The 22703-nt window shown below is 44.2% G+C and overlaps 3 protein-coding genes across 7 annotated transcripts; 1 reads left to right on the top strand and 2 right to left on the bottom strand.

The window, feature by feature from the left end:
* Positions 1–681: 681 nt before the first annotated feature.
* Positions 682–9950, bottom strand: socs3b (suppressor of cytokine signaling 3b). 3 transcript variants are annotated; one of them, XR_011086162.1, is made up of 4 exons: positions 9397–9950; positions 8098–8195; positions 5448–7864; positions 4465–4626 (listed from the first exon to the last, which is right to left on the bottom strand). XR_011086162.1 is itself a non-coding variant. In XM_049759523.1 (3 exons), exons 2-3 carry the CDS (start codon positions 4467–4469, stop codon positions 3214–3216), a joined length of 645 nt encoding a protein of 214 aa, XP_049615480.1. In that variant the 5' UTR covers positions 4470–4626; positions 6716–6855; the 3' UTR covers positions 682–3213. The 3 variants fall into 3 exon arrangements, 2 of the variants coding, with proteins under 2 accessions (XP_049615480.1, XP_049615479.1); XM_049759523.1 differs by lacking the exons at positions 8098–8195; positions 9397–9950 and adding an exon at positions 682–3729 and having other exon boundaries at positions 4341–4626; positions 6716–6855; XM_049759522.2 differs by lacking the exons at positions 8098–8195; positions 9397–9950 and adding an exon at positions 682–3729 and having other exon boundaries at positions 4341–4626; positions 5448–5907.
* LOC125991533 (CDP-diacylglycerol--glycerol-3-phosphate 3-phosphatidyltransferase, mitochondrial) lies at positions 6799–14643 on the top strand. The gene is made up of 11 exons (XM_049759512.1): positions 6799–6932; positions 7685–7880; positions 8121–8198; positions 9950–10049; positions 10132–10321; positions 10399–10577; positions 11428–11627; positions 11871–12162; positions 12339–12487; positions 12554–12674; positions 13795–14643. The coding sequence occupies exons 1-10, from the start codon at positions 6799–6801 to the stop codon at positions 12671–12673; spliced, it is 1638 nt and encodes a 545-aa protein (XP_049615469.1). The 3' UTR covers position 12674; positions 13795–14643.
* LOC125991535 (cytohesin-1) lies at positions 14092–21937 on the bottom strand. 3 transcript variants are annotated; one of them, XM_049759514.2, is made up of 12 exons: positions 21669–21937; positions 18066–18148; positions 17156–17220; positions 16867–16933; positions 16612–16730; positions 16276–16469; positions 16052–16200; positions 15664–15775; positions 15204–15280; positions 15066–15137; positions 14831–14985; positions 14092–14566 (listed from the first exon to the last, which is right to left on the bottom strand). In XM_049759514.2, exons 1-12 carry the CDS (start codon positions 21763–21765, stop codon positions 14488–14490), a joined length of 1269 nt encoding a protein of 422 aa, XP_049615471.1. In that variant the 5' UTR covers positions 21766–21937; the 3' UTR covers positions 14092–14487. The 3 variants fall into 3 exon arrangements, with proteins under 3 accessions (XP_049615471.1, XP_049615474.1, XP_049615472.1); XM_049759517.2 differs by lacking the exon at positions 21669–21937 and adding an exon at positions 20233–20444; XM_049759515.2 differs by lacking the exon at positions 21669–21937 and adding an exon at positions 18799–18936 and having other exon boundaries at positions 15204–15282; positions 15663–15775.
* Positions 21938–22703: the final 766 nt, after the last annotated feature.

Genomic DNA, 22703 nt, shown 5'->3' with positions numbered 1-22703 from the left:
CCCCCGACACACACACACACGCTTCCCCCACACACGCACACACACAGTAACACCAGGCAAGCCGTAAAAACTCAACTCAATTAAAGTGCCTCTTTCCTGGAAGCCAGTCACAAACAAAACACTAGGTATGCAGGGAATGGGAACCGCGTGTATGCGCGTGAGCGTGCGCGCTCCCGTGTGTGTGAATGAGTGCGTCACTTTTGAAACCGCTTTACGTTAACCTTCGAGACGGACGTTTTATGTGTGGCTAATGTCGGAAATGTCCCTTTCACACATTTGGCTTCACATAGGAACATACATACATGTACACACTCCCAAATATATACATGTATCTACCCGCCCTTTACAGACATGCACACATCCTCCTTCAGCCCCTCGGGCAGGATGTATAAAAGCCCAACTGCATTCCTTTCCAGTTAGGTCCGGCCCAAAGTGAGCGTTTTGCACAGTAAGGCCTGTGTCCAAGTGTGCAAAGGCTCTTCTGGTAATCCCTTTGTTACCGCCACCCCTCCTTCCTCCCCCCGTGTTTCCTTTCCTATAGGCCTGGCTTTATGGAATTTACCCACAAGGCTTTGCAGCAGCTGAGGAGAGGGGGGAAAAAAACAACAATTCTAACACAAGAGGGAAGCCCGAGCTAAGTTAAAAAACTCTCTGTGAAAAGGAACAGGCAAACAAAGGCAGTTGGCTTTTGTAAAAATAGTGCTCTTTAATATAAATTATTGAAATATTTTAGAAATATAAATATGTGCAACGTTCCATTTTTTTTTGTTATTTATTCTTCTTGCTTTGTTTTTGTTGTTGTTGTTGAGAGATTACAGCTTGTGTTGTGCCACACTAAGTGGCCACCAGCCTGCTGCGGTTAAGTAGAGTCTTTATAAAAGACAAAATGATTTTACATACATACACATGATGTGACGTTGACAGACAGGTCCACCGGCACAAATGTGTGACTTTTCTTATTTTGTTTTTAGTGTTTGGGACGGCAGCAGAGAGCCTCCGCTGCCGAATAGGTCACAGGTTAGCTAGCGCCGTTCCAAGAAATATTTTTTTGTTATTTTTTTGGCAAAGATGACTGTTAAAATAAGTAAAAAAAGAAATCCCTTTTTTTGAAGGGGAAGGGAAGACGTGCTGCCGAGAGGTTTGAGTAGGATGAAAACAAAAAATACACACTTTGCTCTCCCGCTGTCACAATAGGCTGCTTTGAACCAAAACGGCCGACTTGCTATTCAACTCGCATGGTCCCGTGAGACTTTTATGTGCGTCCTGTTATGTTAGACTTGTCTGCTATATTTAAGGTCGATCAGTGAAACCGGTGTCCGGGGCCAAATTTGACAAACTTTCTAGCAGGCATTAGCAGGGTCATGTTAGGAGACCCCATCGATTCATACATTTCCACCAGTGCTCAAAAAACTTGAGCTTTCAGGCATGTGATTGAGTCGTAATTGCACCTTTAATTTGGTGACCGTCATGTGTCAAAGAGAATGAAAAAAAACTTTTATCTTACTGCTAAACTTTGAAATATGGGGAGTAATAATGAACAAAGTAACCGGTTTCTACTCATACTTTGTGTGAAAAGCATGCGTCTGGGTTCATTATTAATATTTTATACAGTCTTTTAACAACTGCGCCGTATTAAATCAACTAATCAATGCTCGCCTTTGATGAATTAATGATACGGACGCTAAATAAGTGCGCGGACCTCGTGGGGCAGCACTCATGCATCTATGTATGTACGTGTATATATAGTTATATTTATATATCGTCATTTGAAAAGCACGTACAGGGGTCCCTCGATTTATAACGGTCCCAAAATATAAGGTCTCAAGGTGCCTGCTTTTCTTTGCATTGATTTATATTTATGAGCTAAATGTGTTTGTCAGACAATCATTTTCTGAAATTATGACTCCGCATAAACTCGGGTTGCATCTGTGATGTATGAACAAAACTTTTGTAAATTGAGGATGCCCCTGTATTGGTTTTCAAGTTTGTCCACCAGATGGCGCTACTTTTTTTTTACCCCATTCAAAGCATGCAACTAAATCATAAGGTTTTTTTTTTGTTTTTTTTAAAACTGTTTTCTACTGGGTTGCCTCTCTATTGAAATAACAACTGTCGCAATTAATCTTGGGTAATAGTGTGTCAATCAGTCAGTCTGGAGAGAGGGCCAAGACATGCCGAAGAGTCCTCGGTTTACGAACGTCCCGATATACGAGGTTTCAAATGGCATGCGATAAACTCATTAGAATATGAAGGCACACTCAGTTACTACCGTACTTAATTGTGATAGCTACTTCTGTGCTAGCATAGGTTAGCGACGGCGTAAAAATTTGGCTTGAGTCGCTCTAAACTCAGGACACCCTGGATATTAATTAGAGCTGAATCGTGAGGTTATTGTCGCCCAAGTATCGCAATTATGTTATTTTAAATTGCATCGTGATGGCACTTAGAAACTAACTTTCGGCAGATTATTCTAATCTCAACACTGCCCCCCATAGTTTCTGGTGGTACTGCAAAGTAAGACATCTGATTTCCTATAATTCCTTGGTTTACGATGGTCCTAACATAAAAAAATTAGGATTCAAATGGCATGCAATGAAAGATCCAATTTGTGGTATGCTATAAGAATCTCGTCAGGCCAAATAAAAAGGCACGCTCAGTTACTGCTAGACATTGACTGTGTTTTGCAAACAGTAATTCTGGCTTTACTACACTAGTGATTTGGCGCATTGCAAATGGTGAATTCCCTTGACATCACTGTCATAAAAACGGAACTGTGTCGTAAACCAAGGACCTTCCTTATCTCCATTTGAAAAGCCTGGACACACATGTTTTATAACATGAGAACTACAAACAAAAAAAACATCTTAAGACTCTACGCCATTTTGACTCTGGGGCATCTGCCTGTCATTTCCTCAAAGCGCAAGGTGTCTTTTCTTTGTACGACTATGCCTCGACGACTTCTAATCCCATTTGCTACTTTTCTGCTTTCTCCATATGCAAGATCATGGTGGATTTTTGCAGCCGATTTTGGATTAAAAGAGAAAAAAAAGTAGAGTTTGGTCCCGTGTGAACATGTGTACATTTCTTCTTGTTTAGTCTTCTATGAGGCTTTGCTCGGCGTCTAAGTCAGTCATTGGGAGAAGGTTGACCATTTACCTCTTCTCTCTGTCACGTCCACCGCCGAGAACTGGTCCGAGCCCAGCGTCTGGTAGCTCATATGGGGGCGTCGTACTCCTCCAGGAAGTCTTTGAGCGTGTGTGGCAACCGCTCGGCCCCGCCCAGGCCCTGGTTGTTCAGGGTCCTCCTGCATATGTGCTGCAGGGACGAGAGAGAGTTGAGGAGGGGCCGCTGCAACTCCAGCGGGATCCGCTCGCCGCCAGTGTGAATCAGATAAACGGTGCGGCTGGAGCCGGGTTCGGCGGCGTGGCCGGCGGGGCCCTTCCCCATGTAGTGCGCGATGAGCTTGAGCACGCAGTCGAAGCGCGGCGGCTCCTGAGTGCACTGTGCGTCGGGCTGCAGAAAAAAGCCGCTGCTTTCGCTGTGGACGCGCAGGTTCTTAGTGCCGCGTGCCGTCTGCACCGACAGCGTGAAGAAGTGGCGGTTGTCCGACGAGTCCCGAATCAGGAAGGTCCCGGGGGGCTCTGAGCGGAGCAGGGAGCTGGCCTCGCGGCCCCCCACCGCGCCCCAGTAGAAGCCACTCTCCTGGAGCTTACCCAATGCGCGCATCACCTGAAACAAGTGATTTGTTGTTGGGGTTTGTTTTACTTAGTTTTGGGATTCTTTCAACCCAACTACTACGTTTTGGGTCAAATATAAGTTCATTTCAGATTTTACTGCATCAGCATGCATTTTTTTTGGAGAAATATTTCATAATTATGATCAAGGAACATGATTTGTGAAAGTTAATGTACGAGATGATTGAAATGGTAAATAATGGTTGTGTTTGTGGTCGTTTTGACATCGTGTGCTGCTCATTCTGTTGTTTGATCCTTGGCCACTAGGAGGCAGTAAAATACAACAACGACATGTAGATTTGATGACAATTTCATTTAAGTTTCAAAAATATTAGTCGTTTTTTTTGCAAAGGATCAAGACTGTTTGTCTGCTTGTATGATTAGTGTTTAGGTTGAAATATAAGTTGTTTATAACTACCGCAGTAGTATCACTAGTTTTGCTAGACCATCTCTGTTGTTCCCTATTATGTGTTAACGTGAACTTTGGGCAAAGTTATGCAGTTTGGTTAAATATAACTACATATAATTGTTTTGCGGACAATTCCAGCTGGGAGATGTCCTTAAACAGAAGTAACGGGAAGTGTAAAAAAAAAAAAAATCACTAACCTGCTGGTAGTGTGCATGTGAGCTGAATGGCTTGAAGTGATGCGGGGTGCAGTCGGACTGCGGGGCCCGTCCTTCCGAGGGGGTCCCGCCGCTCATGGCGAGGGGCTCGCGCCGACGAGAGGCCACCATGGCGCCACGGTCCGCCGCCTCTGGGCAAAGGACGGGCGGCGGGAAGGCGCCGGTCGCGGAGGGGGACAGAGGGGAGGACGGCGGGGTCACACACCGGGTCCAGGGCCCGGGGGCAGAGGAGCTGGATGCATCCAGAGAGTGGCTGGGAGAGACACACCTGCACAGTAGACAGATGCTGTTCATAAAATCAATGCGAGTCAAATGGCACAGATTCATGAATGGTGCACAACTTAAGCCTTTCATACTGTTCATTTTCCATGCATGCAGAGTATTTTGTGGGCCAATTTCAGATCGTATGCATGACTATGGACGATGACTATTCTTGTGCTGTTTTACATTGTACTATTTCAAGATTCCCCAATGGCCCTTTAGAGACCAACAGGTGCACATTTCTGTGCAAAGCTCGGCAAATGTGACAACATAGTTCTCAGGACTGATTCGACACTGGTAAAACTAAAAACAGCCTCACTGCTAATCATTTGCATACACAATTCATCTGCGGATTTAGGGGGTTATTTTTGGAAAAGTCGTCACTTTTGAGGGCAGAAATTTTTATCCCAAACAATATGTATGGGTTAAATAAGATATTGTCATGCACCTTGCAGCCCATTCAGCAACTGGAGCCTGATTGCAATCGATCGTTAAGGGGGGGGGGGGGGGGGGGGGGGGGGGCGTTCAAAAATAACGGGGTCACTGCCCTCTCTCTCTCCCCTTCACCCCAGCCCGTCTGCATTACAGCCACAGTGGCCCCTTTCTCCGGTTTCACACACAGATAGGGGGGCCCCATGCATGTCTGCACTGGAGCCTGGCGGTAGGGGTACGGAAAAGCAGGGGGGGGGGCTTCCCCGGCTAGACCCCTGTTCCAGCTCGGAGCCGCCATTTCAGCCAAACCATTTAGACTACAAAGTAGCTAAGACCCAGTGTTGAATTTTCAACATATTTTAACGCGGTCTACTTTGCGCACGAGCCGTAACTTACCTTGCGGATTAATATAGCCCCTCGCCGCAGCTCGTCGCCAAAAGATACACTCGGCAAACTACCCGAGAGTAGTGCTAGATGGAGGAGGATTAGCTCAGGCATTAAAATCCCCCCGCCGGAATATTCCGCAAAAAACATATGCCGAGAACGGTCGTCTTCGTCAGCGGCGGCGCTGCCGTCTGCGGGACAGGAGGTAGACAGACCATATGTGTGTGTGTGTGTGTATGAGTGTGGCGGAAGGTTACCGGAGGTTGTTTCCAGTGAGTAAAGCCGATCGTAAGGCCCCGCCCCCTTCTGTCCTGAGGTTCTTCCAGTAAACGCACGGGTCCGCGCGCGCGCACGATCTTGGCGCGCGGGCACGCGTGCATGCTCGCGCGGCTCTCGCTCTGGCGGATTGCCAGTAAATAATCGCGGTGACCTTTGCAGCAGGGTCCGCTTCCTGGTACCGCTCGAGCAATTCCATGCGCATTTTACACGGCATGAAATATTCATCGTGATAATTCATTACTCTGTATGCGTTTTTTCTTTTTTTTTCGTTATAAGGCGTACTTGTACTATTAAATTTGCGCACTCATTGCACATGTTAAACGGTACTGTCATTAACTGCTAGCTAATTACACATATCAGGGGCGGGCAAACCTCTGTTCTCCTTTGACGTTTAAAATGGAAAGCTAATTTGTTGATAAGATTAAAAAAGCTATTTGAGTAATGAAATGATCATGTATTTTTTTCATCAATTATTAAAAGAAAATATGTGTTTGTAAATTAGGACTTATTAGGTATAGTTAAGAACCGATTCAGTCAATTTTTTATTCTTAAGATTGAGTGGGTTTGATTCAATATTTATGTTGAGTCAATAAGAAATTGCAGTCCAGCTAGAGTACCCGTTGAAAGTTTTCAAAGATTTATTTTCATACTCATGTGTCCAGATTCGGTATATGTCACCTCACTCAATAAAACCTATGTTTTGCGCAATACACCACAAGCCCACACCTACAATAATACACGTACATATCTAAAAGTATTTCTTCTCTTTTGCATATGAATTAAGTGTGCAAACAGACACAAAATTAGGATTTATAAAAGAAAATATAATCATTTTGTCGGGAAAGGGCATAATACGTGACAAGTGCATCCGGGTACATGTAGGATGTATACAATGTTATGAAAGAAAATGCAAATTTTGTATCCGGTTGAAGCTGACACCTCCTGTGCGACATTTACTCAAGTTATCATTGTGTCGAACGATGCCGGCTTGTTCTACTCACTGGGAGCCTTCGCAGGTTATCTCGTGAAGTGTCCACCGCTTTGTGTCAATAAAGTTTTGCGTGTTTTTATTTTTTTTCTTCAAATGGTCACTGCGATAGCAATGGCGGCCCCCATGTCGTGGAGGAGGCTGGTGTTCTCCGTGTACTCGCCGGCCCTGGCCGGGGTTTTCACGCGAATATCTGATCGGCTCTTCCGCGCGCGGGACCGACGAGGCGGGTAAGAAACGATGTCCAAATAAAATGCCGAAATCAGAGAGAAATCCGACGTTTCGTGTAGTAAAATAGGCATCCCGTTGACAGAAGCAGTTGCAGCCTTTGAATGCTAATGTGGTAACACTGTGTGTGCCACTTAAATGCTGCTGTAAGCTTTAAACGTCCTTATCACTGGCTGGAGTCTTTTAGAGTCCCCCAAAAATATTCCCACGAAAAGACACAAAAATATGTTTTCCATAAAATGATGTCTGATCATCATTTCACGAAGTTGCGTTTATCGGGAGAACTCGTGAGCTATTTAAAATGCTTCGAACGACACTCGTTATTTTTCGGCTCTCCTCGATAATCATCGGCTCTCCCAGTGCTGCGGCGCTCTGATGCCTGATTGGTTGGTATGCTGTGGGACGGCATTGGCTGGATTCCCTGTGTGTCCCGCCCAGTTTGTAAAGTCAACAACATTGTGACGTATCCAACGTAAACAAATAACCGCCATATTGATTTGGAAAATGAATGAAAAATGACTATTTGTAATTACACTATAATACAGTAGCACCCCCCTACACAAAATCACATTTATTACTATTTTTTGACTAAATTATTAGAAACTGCTTTTGGCACGCAAATAATGTATTTATCAATGAGTCCAATTAGACATTTCTTACTTAACCTGTGTATTACATCCTCACATTAGTATTCAGCACAGAGCTTTCAGCATTCTATCTCTGGTTAATAAATTTTTACATTTTGTTGGCGCAGCTCCTCCGTTCTGCTTTTAGCACCGTTGCTGGCCAAAGCCGAGCCTGCTCCAGAGAGCCCCGCTGCTGCGCCAGGCGCGCCGCATAGGCTCCACGCCCACTTCCGATGGATGGCGGAGCGAGTACCGGCCTTCCGGGTCAACGGCGCACGTGTCCACGTCCTCACCTCGCCTGACCAGTTCTACCAGACGCTGAAGGTCAGTTGGAAGACAAATACTGTCTGTCTTCCGCTTGAACTAATTGAGGAAATACTTTCCGTCGTGTTTAATTGCTGTAATTATTTAATTAAAGTTCTTGAATGTAACTTGTCTCTTGGCACCTCTTGAAAGTAATGTCGCATAGAAATCATCTTACGACAAAATCCAACACAACTATCGATGAAATTCACGCTCACATCTCGTGCTACGTACTCACCTTTAGGGTTTCTTCCTCATCAGGCACGTGTCAGGACCGCCAAGAGACGAGTGGTGTTGGCTTCCTTGTATTTGGGAACGGGTCAGTTGGAACAGGACCTGGTGAGAGAGACGTGGTGTTACTGTGTGTGTGTTCTCAAGAGAACGGCCATCTTTAGTTTGGGCAGGTGAGAGCAATATCAAAACACAGGCCCTGGCCAAAGAAGCCCTCAGAGATGCCAGAAAAAGTGAGTCACCGTTCACTCTCGCACAAGAGGTTCAGAATGAAAACGTTCCCGGCACCAACCAAAAGCAATGACTGCAGAGTGTTGAGGTTTTACGGGTATAAGGACACCAGTGCTGGCCTGTGCTGGCGTGCTGTTCTCCATGCCTGGAAGCCCAGCATAACAGTATGAAAACCACAGTCTGGGCTGAAGTTCACATTCAGCTCTTTTCCTTTTGTTTTTGTTTGAAAAACACACACACACACATGCACGTATACACAAAAAGTACGCTGAGTCACACGGCGAAAAGAATCCGAGTGAGCTGGCGTCGCTGCCAAAGTCTTTGAGGATGAGTCATTCACCCTCTGAAGAAATCCCAGGCGTCGTCGTTGTTGTGTATGAGATTGTGATGACGCGCAAATATGATAATAAACGAGGCGCGTTACCGCCATTCAGATAAATACATTTGTGGTGTACTTTTAACAAAGTGAGGTGTAGCCAGGGAGTTTCCGTCTGTTATTCTGCGAGTACAACATTGGGTCAACTACAACCACCCCAATTCCACGTCGGTACCCTACATCAGAGTTTAATTGGGAAAAATATCAGGCAAACCAAAAACAAAAAAGTACTTTACTGAAACAATGATGTGCAGTTTGAGAAATACAACGGTTTTTCAGGAAAATCAAAACATTTTCCTGAAAGTCCCAATGGCCACCACGCCTCTGGTTTTGCATACATAGCTGGCATAATAGAGAATTTTTTTTTTGTTACTTTGCCAAACCTAATTAAATGAGTGGGCTGTGTTAGTAAAGAAATTTGGCATAAAAAAAAAAAAAAAACACGCGTGTGACTCTCTGTGGGGACCAAAGTCACAACACTGTGGTTAGGAATCACCACCGCCTAACACAAAGAAGAGCTAACCTGGAAAATAATTTTTGATGGCATAAAAGGGAAAAATATGCGGTTGCTTTCCTTTGCGGCTACAACAACTTCCACTCTTTGCGCCCTGGCCTTCCCCACACTGTTCCCACTAAGTTGGAGGCATGCAAAACCGTGTGGCTAAGATGAAGCATTAACATTCAGGGGAGTGTACCTACGTGTCACTGCTAGAAAGAGGAAGGAGTTGGCTGCATGCATTTGGGCACCAGATGTGCTACTTGAGTCATCATTATAAAACACTCCTCTTCTGGCTGCCTGGAAAGCAAAAAAAAAAAAAAAAAAAACAACCAAATAAATAAAATAGGACAGACATTGCCAAAACAAATAAAGTAGAACACCATCTAGTACCGGCATTGCCCGTTTTGTCATTGCAGACAATGTTGCTTGTTACACATTTAAAAACGCCACAGTGCTATTAACCCATCACTGTCAGCTTGCGATTATTTTTTGGTAATTAGCGTTTTGTTGTTTTCGGAAAAACCCGAGGGCATAGAGCGAACAGAAAAGTGCACAAACACATGCAGCGTGACATAAATACACCAAAACTAATCTTGCAAGAACAAGAGGTTCTCTGATTTATCCAAAGAAGAGTAACGCCTCTTCTTAATCATTCTTGACATGTAGCGCTTCACCCCGAAGGAAATTTTTGTAAACTTAGTTTCGACTGCTTTCAGAGTACATTTTTTAGTGCTTTTTGTTACTGTGTTGCAGGTGGACTGCATGCAGGAAGCGCTGGAAAACTCACAGGAAAACAAACACGCGCCCGACCTTAAAGTCTCTGTGTTGCTGGACTATACACGAGGCTCTCGAGGTCAGTGGTTGTCCCCGTCACCGCGAATAAGTCTACCAAAGGGGGTGGGGGCTCATCCTCCCCCGATTGTTCCTCTCCGCAGGGCAGGTGAACTCGAGGACCATGCTGCTGCCTCTGCTGCAGCGCTTCGCCTCGCAAATGCGCGTGTCCTTATATCACACTCCCGACCTGAGGGGCCTGCTGAGGATGTTGGTACCCCAGCGCTTCAACGAGACCATCGGCGTGCAGCACATCAAGGTCTACCTCTTTGACGATAGCTTCATCATTAGCGGGTAGGTGTATGCATTTATCATTTTGGTGCATGGAGGCACAATAAATAAATAAAACGCTTAGATGTTATTTTTTCCAGGGCCAATCTGAGCGACTCCTACTTCACTAATCGTCAGGACCGCTACGTCCTGCTGGAGGACTGCGGCGAACTTGCGGACTTTTTCTCTGAGCTGGTGGAGGCTGTCGGGGACGTTTCGCTGCAGCTTGGGCCTGATGACTCGGTGGCCATGCAGGATGGCATGGTACACCCATACCAAGGTAAATGCTCGGCTGTTTTCTGTTGGATCGATGTGGAACCATGTAGGTGTTTGTATTATTTTGGTTGCCGTAAAGCTGATTCTGATGTGTGGAGAATTTTGAGAGAGGGGAAATGTTTTTTGAATTTGGAATAAGGCTGGAAGAAGTAAAAAGTTGTAAATATACCCTGGATGCCTCTAGTGTTATATAACACACTTTTAGTTTTGCTTCTCACATTACAAGTTTACAAGAGTATCTAAGGAAGAGTCTCCCAAACGCACTCACTTACTTGCATAACCGGAATACATATTTCCAAGATGCCACCTCTGCAAATGACATAATGTCTGCTGGAAACCAAACGCTGGGAGCGGCATTGTGATGTTGCAATGATGCTGTAAGATGATATGCCCTGGGAGAGAACACACACATGCATTTAATTGATAAAAATGCAATTGGCATTTCCTCATAGATGAGTAAACACGAGCCAAACCAAACCGGTTAATTATTCTGTAATGAGTGATAAAAGCCAAAACAATTATGGCTATTAACAAAGCATCCGGAAAGTAGGTAAAAGCATGTGACTTATTCACTTTCATGTTTATCCCATTCCAAAATAGAATGAATACTTTTGATCATGCGTTGACACTTTCTGTTTTTACTTTAATACACTTGCAAAAATCGCAATTTTTTTTCGGGTCATTCCAGCGTATTGCATAGTTGAAAAAAATCATTCATGTTGGAACAAGGTCAAAAAAATAGAAAAATACTGTAAGAAAGTGAGGTGCTTAAAATTTGTTATTCTAGTATGACGCGTGAACCAACAATACATGCTCAGCTGTCTTGACCCTCTTTGGATCTCCACGACAACCAGGTAACAGGCAGGATTTCTCTACGGCGGCGAGCAAGCACATCATGGAGGTGGTGGACATGGCTCGCGTGCGCCAACAGCTACTCCTCAGCCAGCATCAGCACACTGAGGAGGAAGAGGAACAGGAAGAAAAGGATACCTGGGTGTTCCCTCTGGTCCAGATGAAGCCCCTCGGCATCCGGGTGGACGAGCAGGTCACACAGGTGGGCGAGAGTGGCGTGTTTGTAACCCTGCGCGCGTGACTCACAGAGTAAAAAGATGACTAACAGCGGAATATTTGAGCACAGTTAGGTCACATTTTCTGGGCATAAACTCAGACAACAATCGCCAGCGCAATGGAATGTAAACTAGTGCGTCAACACTGCAAGCTTCGTTTGCACAATGTATTAGAACTCTTTCCAGAATATTCTATAATAAATGTAAGGAAAGAATCTTGCCTCCTCCAGCGTCTGTTGCGAGACGCGGGCCAGGACTCCACCATCTACTTGACATCGGGCTACTTCAACCTGACGCGGGCGTACATGCATCTGGTGCTGGGGCCGGGGGCGGGCTACCGCATCCTAACTGCCTCGCCGGAGGTCAACGGCTTCTTCGGAGCCAAGGGCGTCGCCGGCGCCATCCCCGACGCCTACACGCACATCGCCAGGCAGTTCTACGAGCGCGTGCGTCAGCTGGGCCAGCAGGGCCGCGTGCAACTGCATGAGTACCACAGGCCACAGTGGACCTTCCACGCCAAAGGTGACTTCATTTTCAATCTGGTGAAAATCTGGACCTTGAAAAAAAAACAAATATATCACAATATCGAGGGAGAAGGGGAATTGCAATTTCATTATTTCCCTAAATCATCCAACCGAGTGCCGTCCCAGTCCACATTCATAAAGCCTATATGGTGATTCTGTGCTCTCGTCCTCCAGGTCTGTGGTACTACCTCAGTGAGCAGGACCGGCCATGTCTCACACTAATCGGCTCCCCCAATTTTGGCTACCGCTCAGTTCACCGCGACCTGGAGGCCCAGATCGCTATCGTCACAGAGAATGAGCAGTTGCAGGACCAACTGCGAGAGGTCTGCTTTTTATGCCGTCCAACGGAGTCTCATTTAGATATTTGACCTTCTTGTGTCATGAAATAGGAGCAGGAAATGTTATACCGGCGGTCGTCAGAGGTGTCTGGATTGACATTTGAACAGCCAGACCGTCACGTTAAGCTTTGGGTCAAACTGGTCACGCCGTTCATCAAGAACTTCTTCTAAGGTAATAGGACCAACATGCTTGAGTACCTACATTGCAGCTTAGCTTACCTTTTGGCTAGCATGGGTTAGCATGGACCCATACATTACTGTGTGTCATTATACAGGATCTATAGTGCATAAAAGATTAATGCACCGGAAAGAAGAGTACATACACTGAAACTTCTTTCGAGTTTGGCTTGCTTGAATGTTTTCTGTGATATCATCCATACATGGAAATGATTAATAGTCTTGGACTGATGCACAGTCACCAGAATCCAACCGGCAATTTTCTAAAGCAACTTCCAGAGTTGTTGCGGCCCGTCCCGAACCCCTGTCCTCGTCTTCCCAGCAGAACACCCCCCCACCCAAAAAAGCGCCACGGCTGACTCACCCCTTCTTGTTTTGACTCACTCACATTTATTTATGACCGCCATCTTTGGAGGCTTACCTCCAGTGTTGGCAACACTGTTTGGTGTGCGTGGCAACAAAGAATGTGACCACATTAAGTTGTGGAAAAATAAAAACATTTCTTTTGAGTCGGGGCCAAAACTTTGCTTTGATGTTTATCACATTTTACCCAAACTTATGCTTACTAATTTTGTTTAAAATGCCATTAAAATATATATATTTTAAACATTTTCTCTAAATTTGCATTTTAAAAAATTGTTCAAAAAAATCTGATAAGAAAACAGCATCTACCTTTGTATGACCTCAGAACAGGAGCCATTGTTAGACACGATGTGCTAGAGACAGTGTTTTGCTTCTGATATTTTGTTGTCTCTGTCAGGAAAAACAAAAAATGGCAGCACTCAATCAATACCTTTGTACCAGACAATTAAAAAAAGACAACTGTGAAGATCATTATCATCTGCTGAGAGACGGGACGGTGTTATTGTTAAGAGCACTGTCAGGAGATTGTGAAATTAGCTTTTGGATCTAATCCAGGCTTTGTGTAAGAAATCCACAAGCAGAAAATCTTTGTGACTCCAGCCTGGAGTCATGTGCCTTCTAGTGGTGAAAACAGGAATTGTCTCAGCCATTGAGTCAAACAGACACTTCATGTTGTCTTTTTAGACTTCAAGTTCAAATTTTATTTTTTGAAAAACCTCACCAGCCACCGTGTCTGTGTTGTCGTTGCGCAGGTGGAGAGCATCGAGGGCAATGCCGTTTCTGCTCTTACTGCACATGTCAAAGACAGACTTGAGTATCCCTGGCAACATGTTCCAGGAATTGAAACACATCCATAATACATTTCAAAAAATATCTTCTGTGCCGGAGAAATGAAACGGACTTCAAGAAGATAATGGACACAGTGAAGGAGAAGAATGTGTTATTGTTCAATTACAGATGTACTTTTGTATGATAAAAAAAGGAGCGTGGGGTTATGTGTGAAAGCCCTCCTGTGAAATTCACGCCAAAGAATGCAGATATAGAAAGAACCTGGTTGTAAACTTTTAATCAGACAAAACAATAAATAAGGACAAATAAATACCAAGCAACACCTTCAATCACCAGTTCCACGAATTGTGCTTTGAAAGCATTGGGGGGGGGGGAGGGGGGGACAAAATGTGAAAAGAGATCCAGTTTTTCTTTTTTGTGCCGAATTTAAATGAATATCTCCATCGACTTTCATGAAATGTAAAATGCTCAGTCAGCTTCCCACTCACAGAAGCAACAAACGAAAACAGGCAGAGGATGGTCCTCAAACATACTGTATGCGTATAAAAAAAAAGGAAATGAGTTGAAGGTGCAACAGTGGTTCATTGATTTGACAGTTTGAGCTCGATTTGTTTCCAGCAGCACTCATCAGTCAAACCTGAGTGTGTTTGCGCACACTACACGCCCTTCAAGGAGGAAACCTTCTTTTTGCGAGCGGCCAACATCTCGTAGAAGGGGTCCTTGCTAATGGCGGCTCTGCGAGAGGCACATGGAGCACATGGCATGGGAGCAGGATGAAAATGAAATAAAAGTTCATCACATTGTGCAACTGACTTTTGTTTCTGTCCTATATATAAATGGCTACTAGAATTTAAGATGGGATCTTACAAGGTTGCGTGCCCCACAACACGAGTCACGTGGTTCTATGGCCTTTTGGCTTCAGTTACCAAATATGGTTAAAGTACGTGATAGCTACAATTGATTCAGCACAATCACAACAAGACGACAAATAAAACTCACTTGATGCTGTTGATCCACTCCTCCTTCTCCTCTGCGGTGGGGGCGGAAATTCTGTAAAAAGTGTGGTTGCCCTCGACGACGCGGCCGTCCGCCTCTGTCTTGCAGGCCTTGATCACCTGATCTCTGTGGTCCGGGATGAAGAGCTCAAAGCAGTTCTTGGGAACGGGACGAGGAGGAAGAGCGCCAGTGAGCTGTGTGAAAACCACATCCGGCTTGCACAGTTCAAAGAGTTTACCGGTTTCTTTGAGTCATCCACTTCGCGAATGCTTAGATTTTCCAGGGGAATGATCCCTCTCGGTTCTTTGTCCTTTACGGAGAAAAGACATTTCATAATTAGGGTGAGTGGCGCAAAATGTTATTAAAGTCTACTTACTGTTGTGAACTCAAAATAATAAAGGCAGTTATCTGTCAGGATGAACCAGCGCCTCTTCCAGGTCTTTACTCGACCGCCTGCGGACAAACGACTGGTCAGGCGTGAAGATCCTTCATATTTGCGGTTAAAACAGGTTAAAATCTTTCCACTAAAATAGGGGGATCAGAAGCCAGCGTTTGTAAGATTAAAAGCACAGCATGGGAGATGGAAGCGTGACGTAGTTTGGGTGCTAGCGCATGAGCTCAAAGCTAATTTGCACACAGCGGTGAGGTGAGGCAAGAGCGATCGGTGCATTAAAGCCGAGATGGGCGGTACTTACCTCCTGGTTTCATAAAACAGAAAAACAGAAGAGAAAGAAAACAGTCAACTCTTTTCCAGTCACGCCCGCTGGCGTTCACACGTTCTCTTGAGAGCTTCTCTTAAGAGAATCTACCAGGTGGCGCTCCCGGCAAACGCGTACCTAGTTTGAGCAGCCAGCCCTCTCTGTCGGGATTGAAAAAAGTGTGCGTGAGGTCGTTGCCGTCATCCTCCGGGATTTTAAAGGGCTCGTTCTTGATGCTTTCAAAGAGGTTCTGCACACAGAGAGCCAGACAAAGCGTTACGCACGGGCTCATACACGTTTTCACGATAAAGGTCGCACTGCAGCACAATAGAAATATTAGGATAAATGTAGTACATTCCAAAAAGTTTCTCAACTACTGTCAGCAGATGCCTTTTTTCAGATGGCCGTTTCTACTACCATAAAATTCATGTGATTGACTCGCTACCCAGTTTTTCATGACAACAGTCGCCTGGCACAACAGGAATAAACAAAATGATGTAAAATCAGGGAAAGTTAAGTCTCTCACTCGGAGAAGCTCGTCTGGCAGGTCTCCACCGTCGTTAATGCCCCGATTCATGGCTGTGAATCTCTGAACGGAGGGCTTGTCCTTCACGTTGGGGTTGTGCAAACTGGTGTTAAGCATGATGACGGCAAAGGACAACACGTAACACGTGTCTGCGGGAATAACAAGTCCTTGTTGTTACAAGTGCAGACCCATCAGAATGCCAAGGCTGAATCTCGCCCACTCACCCGTGCTCTGAAACACGCCGGGATTGCAGTAGCAGTATCTCCGGGCGAAGGCCTCCATCATGCGGTCGATCTTCTGCGCTTCGCCGGGAAGCCGGAAGCTCCACAGGAATTGCCTCAGGGCCTGGACCAGGTTCAGGTCAGAGAACTCGTGCAGCTGGAGGAAGGCGTGCAGCACCTCGATGTTGAAATCGTCTCTGCCACGCACACACACAGATTTGTCAATCAGTGACTCAAAATAGTAGACACTGAGTAACCAGCATCACTGGCTGTAAAAAGCACAAAGTTGCGCTCCAGATGGGAGAATTGTCTGAAGGTAGCATCTGAAAAAACACTGACCTCTCTCCGAGGTAATCGCCGATGGCCGTCTTGTTCAGGCCCTCGCCCTTGTAGAGGAAGCGTGCGATGTCGTCACTAGTGTTTTTCAGCAACGAACAGTCGATCAGGAACTGGATCCCCTTAATGTTACAAATGCATACAGTCATAACTGATCTACTGCTTCAAATGTGCAGTTGTGAAAATAACGTTGTTTTTTTTTTTATCTCAAATACATGAAGACTATTTTATTGATTTGCTTTCATGTACTACTCTCACCTTCTTGGGGTCCATGTTGAACTTCTTCCGGCCCATGGCCATCTGTTTATTCCTCTGCATGCTTTTCCTAATGACGCAGAAAATAACATCAGCGACAAAAATATTATAATAAGGTAACGCTGTCCATGATAAAGTACAAGTGCCAAAATGCAAATCTGGATTAAGTTGAGTTAAAGTCCATTCTGGATACAAAAATGGAACTAGGCCACTTGCAAATAAGCAGACAAAATGGTGTCACCTTTCATAGTCTGCACTCCCACACAAAAATGTTTCTGGAAAAACCTCTTACCTTTCTTCAGTCAGACCCAGGTTATCAATTTCACTGGTGACCTCGGCTATCTCATTCTTCAGCCTCTATAAGAGCATAAAGAAAAGCACATAGAAAAAAAAAAAACTCCAAACATAGATTGAGTGAAACCCTACAACTCTCTCTCAACTCCTCTGTGGGAGCTGGAGCACCTGTTCTTGGCTCAGCCCGGCGACCTTGCTTCCCCTCTCCTCACGCTTTGACCCACAATCACGAGTCTGCTCGGCCAGACAACCCCCCCCCTCCCTCCTTCAATAGACCCCTGACAGTTGGCCCAGAATGGAGCAAGTAGGGGGGAATGCAGTGACGAGGAATGGCAAGAAAAAGAGGATAAATAAAGAGACAGCCTGTAGAAGCAAAAACATGATAGGAAAAAAAATAGGATGAGGACTGTGTCTCCGATTAGGAGCTGCCCAGACACAATCCCCACCCCAAGTAAATAAATCCAGTCTGTGTCACACTGGTGACAAATGCCCCCCCTCCCTATAAAGCAGCGGCGTCCCGTGTCTCCATTACTGGAATATTTGACGGCCCATTGCCCATTTGTCCCGAGGGCACGTGGAAGCCACACTTAAAGCAGACAAGTGAGGTTCCAGACTTACCAAGAAACATTTCAATTCCTAGGAGTCCTTTTTGCTTTTTCTTAATTTTCTGTTCATTTCTTTTAACACTTGTGTGGCAGTTAATAATAACATGATTTCAAACATCAGCTTGAATAAGAATGAACCATTTCATTTTGCATTATTTTCTATGGGGAAAAACAACATGTGCAACCTATCCCATTCCCGTAATTATCCGGTCTGTGCAGAACATTACGTTTAGCAGAAAAGTGAGACTGATCGGTCAAGTATTTGCCACGAGGTAGACTGTGTGCATCTGTGTTTGTGTTTACTTGTATGTCCTGCAGTAGCTCCTGTTTCCTGCGGCGGATGCTCTCCAGCTCCTCTCTCTCCTCTGGACTGAGGTCATCGGGCACTGAGGGCCAACAAGAATGTATAAATACAACAAATTGACAAAGAGATCAGTCTGGGTTGCTATGGTAACAACTTTTTGTAACCATTATGTATTACCCCACCCACATCCATGCAAATTGAAATCTCAATTCATATAATAAAAACAAACACTGCAGCTATCTAACCATTTCCAAACGCAAAACCCTGAAGACACAAAACGACAGCTCTTAAATTAGCTCCATCTTGATTGTGCAACTGTCACTTTGATCCGGCGTTGGCATTCAATACAGTGATTTTGCCTTGTGATCCGGTGGTTGGTACTTTCTCCGCTGGCTAAATGAATGCGGCATTACATGCCTTCTAAAAAGGGCAAACACATGCACACGGCTCCCAGACAGATGTACTTAACCAGACTGAAGTTGCTCTTATTATAACCCAGGACAAAAATAACAGCACACCATTGTGAGAAAAAAAAAAGTGCAAAATACTTGACAGAGGCACATTTAAAATGACAAAGTTATAACAGAAGAGACAACAGGGCACTTAGTATGTTTGTGCGCCTCGCGTGACTTCTTGTCATAGCAGTTCACACGCACAAAAACATGAATAAAATCGATTTGGAAAATGTTAGCACCGAAGTTAGCGCCTATCACATGTCACGCTGCTTCTTACCCATGAAAGAGTCAATCCGATCCCATCCACCTGTCTTAATCTGAGAGTTGATCATTCCACATGATGGCCAGCATGGGAGAACAGACTGATGTGCGACAGCCAGAGAGGGGCGAGACCCTTTAATGTCACCCTCCCCCAATTCCGCCCCCCTCCGTTAAGTCTATCTCCTCCCTCCAAGCGTGACCTTCGAGTTGGGCATCATGAACCGGCCGAAAGTGGAGTTAGATTTATTCAACCCAAATCAAGACACTGTATTCCAAATTATGTTTTTCCCTTATTTTGGGTGATTAGTAACTGCCGATATGTGGGCACCAAGTCTCCATGTTGTTGGCTCTATTGAAATTCAGCGGGAAATTCTGTTCCCGCCACGACAACATTTTTTTTTTTTTACCAGAATGAGGAGCCTGGACAGTGGTGGTCATCACATGCCAGCAACCGCAAATTAAACTTGCGCCGCCTTCTCGGCTCAGCCCGATCTTGTCCATCTTACCCCTTTGGAACCTTCAGACGCAGCTGACATGGCACCCGAGGCCAAGCGGGTTTATTTGGGAAGAAAAGAAAATGATGTGTTTGGTCGTCTCGCTCCACTCATAAAGCGAGGATTGTCTTTGCCACGGCAGCTGGCCCCGAAGCTAACTGGCTGGGCACGGCGTGATATAATCCAGTGGTTACGGTGAACTCCCCATGGAGACTGGGAGGTATTCATCACCAGAAAGTCCAACGTGTATTCAACAGCAGACATGTGGCCAGAGAATAAGAATGAGGAATGAGATGGAGCTGGTTTTGGATGCAGGACAAATGGCACAAACTACATAAACTGCAGGAAGATCCAACCTCACAAACACCTGTCATAAAAATTACGCTGCTCTTTGTGTAGTGAACAATAGAAATATTATTGCAACTGCATTTAACATTTCCTGTTCCAAACCAACAGAGCTGCACCAATTCTGTTGATCCCATGTGTTCATTTTAGGCTTAATTTCCCTAGCAACAAGGCAAATTAATTTTTTTAAAACACCAACTTGTTTTGTGTTAACACACAAATTGCCGGACCAACTTTGATAGAATGATGGACAAACAACACAACATAGCACATCAACTTTTACAAAACGTCACAAAAAGTCCTAATGTCCAAAACATCCGTAAAAAAAAAAAAATCTCAAAATGGATGCTGTGGTTAAAGTGCTAATAAATGAGCACAGTACCTCATCAAGTGTGGCCTCGGTCCAAGTTGACTAATAATGGCTGACTTGTCTAGCCACAAAGAGCTTTTATAGACACAGTCGGAGACGAGTTATTTACTTAAATAAAAACGCGAATGATTATTTTGATGGTGTATTCTGAATTACATCACGTTAGCCGCTAATTAGCTCAACTCGCTGAGCTAACTTTGTTAACCTCGCTCAAATTAAAAGGACCCCCAAGGCAACTTACCGACGCCGTCTTCCGACTTTAAAACCATGTTCGCGTCGCTGTTCAACAGCCCGCAGATGAAGCAAGGCCCGAATGGGACAAGAATTAAAAACTTTGAGTAACTTTAAAGGTTAAAAAGGGGATTTGTACAAGCGTTTGGATGGAGTGAAAATTTGACAACGGTATCCATCAAGACAGCCGGTGTTGAGGCTCAGACGAAGGGGCGTGACTTCAGCAGAGGCAGCCAATCAGAAGGCGACTGTATCTGACTCAATATCTGATTGGAGGAATAAAAATAAAAAGTTGAATATATTAAAACAATTTAATTTCATCATGATTTGATTTTAGCTTTCATTCGGCTTATTTAATTGATAGCTTTTTGATCAAACAAGAAGTCATAAGTTTCTGGTTTTTGTGCCACAGTTAGGTAAATAGCCAGTTAAACACATTAGTATTATTTGAATAACTTATATTATAAAAAAACACTTTTTCAGTCATTTTCTGTGTGGGATGCAGCTGTCGTATTGGATGTGTTTGGATGGAAACAACGGAGCCAAAAAGCATTGCAGCTGTGTACTTTAATCAGCCATTTTGGACACGATAACAACAGGATATGCTGAGGATGGGTTAAAGAAAGATCTCAGGAACTTGCTAATGGCCTTTTTCCTGAATCTGACAAAGAAAATGATTTAATCTAACCTCTGAGTGGAGCAAACTTGTCTCAGTTTTACCTTGCAGTAAAACAAGACAAAATGACAAATAATATGCCCACAATCCAGGTCCACTCTTTTTATCATTTATTGTGTGTCCCAAATGGAGTTTGAATGAGGTAAAATGACACACAAGGCTATAAGGCGAGAGCGATGGGCCGTCGTGGAGATGGTACCACTCGGGCACCCACTTGAGAGGAGGATCCATTCTGGGCCTGAGAGGATGACGAATGTGCGTCACGCTCTCAAATGGAGCCCACCATCTCGTGCACGCAGGTTTTTGCCTGACTCATGCGTGTGCGTGCACAATAAAATGCCAAATAAACAAATGAACTAAACACAGCATGGTACGCACACACACTCTTGGAAATCACCATGGCAACGTCTGCAACATGTTGCCCTGATATTCACATGAGAGATGGAGATAAACTGTGTTTAAATTCAATTTGACTGTTTTGACAACATCAGTGTACAGTGTAGTTATGCCACACAGTTTAAGGACCATTTTTTTAATTGAGATTTTGTGTGTGATTATGTCAGACATAGATTTGAAGTTGTTTTTTTATTACGCCAGCCAAGATGTAATCACTCGGGAATGATAGTTTTGACTTTCGGCAATTATTTTGATTTACAAATGTGCTGTCACACTTAGCTTTTTGAGAATGATTGTTTTGATTTCAACAGTATATGATTATTCTATTACACAGATTGTTTTACTAATGACAATTAAAGTAAACAATTACTCACCTTTAGTAGCAGGAGCAGCAGCAGACTCCAGAGCTCGTATCGTCGGGCATAAAAACGCCTGAAAACTGGAAGCGCACAATTCGCTAACACTCCCCATAACGTAATCCCTCTTTGGTTGAAGACTCACAGCAACATCAGAATTTTTCTCCGTCCACTGACACCATCACTTTGCGATGGACTCTTCCAGAAACATGTTCTTCTTCATCTCACTCTCTCTCCACCGCTCACACACTTGACCTGACTCTCAACATCCACGCTCATACACTATCACATGGACACCCAATATGACACTCTGAACAGTTGCTCAAGTATTATTGGAAGTGATGGTGACAAATGGGCGTGCACACATGCACACCAACTCTTTCTCCCACTCGCGTGTGCGTACATACATGCAGCTATTTTAATATCAGACGTGAAGGAATTTGCTTGCAAGAATTTATGCTGTCTCTTGGCTAATATTAATTTATTTTTACTCTGGACCAATAAAACATTAGATTAAATAATATTTATATATATTGTTTAATATATTTTTTTATCTAAAATAAAAAATAAACGTACATGTGAAATTTCTGTGTCATACTGACATTCACTTTCCCTTGCACTATTTTGGGCCAATAATAACTCTTCTTTTCCCTGCAGTGTTGACCTCGTTCTGATGACCTCTCTCTTGAACTTTTCTGCCACCAGACATTTCACCTCTTCCCTTCACAGGTCTTCTTTTGCTTTTTGATTATTTATCTTCATCTATTTACACAGTCGAATATTTTCCCTTTCTGCTGCTTTATGGTAATGACAACTGTGCGTGTAGGCGGCAAAATGCAAGCAGGCTCGGCCTGGTCATTTGCATGCAGCTAAAGACAACAATCCAACAATATGACTCATCAGGAAAAGTATAGGGAGGAAAGTATAGACTAAGAGATACTTTTCTTCACTTTCTCTTCAGAGGAAAAGCAGCCTAAAAGATTAAGTGTTTCCTTGGAGGAATTTGGTGTTGAAAGACAAGGTCAAAAAACAAGCAAGAAGACTGAAAGAATT

The sequence above is a fragment of the Syngnathus scovelli genome, chromosome 21, assembly GCF_024217435.2.
Source record: "Syngnathus scovelli strain Florida chromosome 21, RoL_Ssco_1.2, whole genome shotgun sequence".
Lineage (NCBI taxonomy): Eukaryota > Metazoa > Chordata > Actinopteri > Syngnathiformes > Syngnathidae > Syngnathus > Syngnathus scovelli.
This window is presented reverse-complemented; position numbering and strand designations above follow the sequence as displayed.

Bases quoted from the DNA above. Each gene is read 5' to 3' on its own strand.
- LOC125991535 (XM_049759514.2), bottom strand. From the start codon at position 21,765: ATGGGGAGTGTTAGCGAATTGTGCGCTTCCAGTTTTCAGGCGTTTTTA. The intron at 16,470-16,611 runs GTCAGTGTTTTT...TGTGCGTGGCAG, and splicing joins GGCGATTACCTCGGAGAGAG to AGACGATTTCAACATCGAGG. The intron at 16,201-16,275 runs GTGAGTGGGCGA...TTATTCCCGCAG, and splicing joins CGGCGTGTTTCAGAGCACGG to ACACGTGTTACGTGTTGTCC.
- LOC125991533 (XM_049759512.1), top strand. From the start codon at position 6,799: ATGGTCACTGCGATAGCAATGGCGGCCCCCATGTCGTGGAGGAGGCTG. The intron at 8,199-9,949 runs GTGAGAGAGACG...ACTGTGTTGCAG, and splicing joins GTCAGTTGGAACAGGACCTG to GTGGACTGCATGCAGGAAGC. The intron at 12,163-12,338 runs GTGACTTCATTT...CTCGTCCTCCAG, and splicing joins GTGGACCTTCCACGCCAAAG to GTCTGTGGTACTACCTCAGT.
- socs3b (XM_049759523.1), bottom strand. From the start codon at position 4,469: ATGGTGGCCTCTCGTCGGCGCGAGCCCCTCGCCATGAGCGGCGGGACC. The intron at 3,730-4,340 runs GTTAGTGATTTT...CACTTGTTTCAG, and splicing joins CACATGCACACTACCAGCAG to GTGATGCGCGCATTGGGTAA.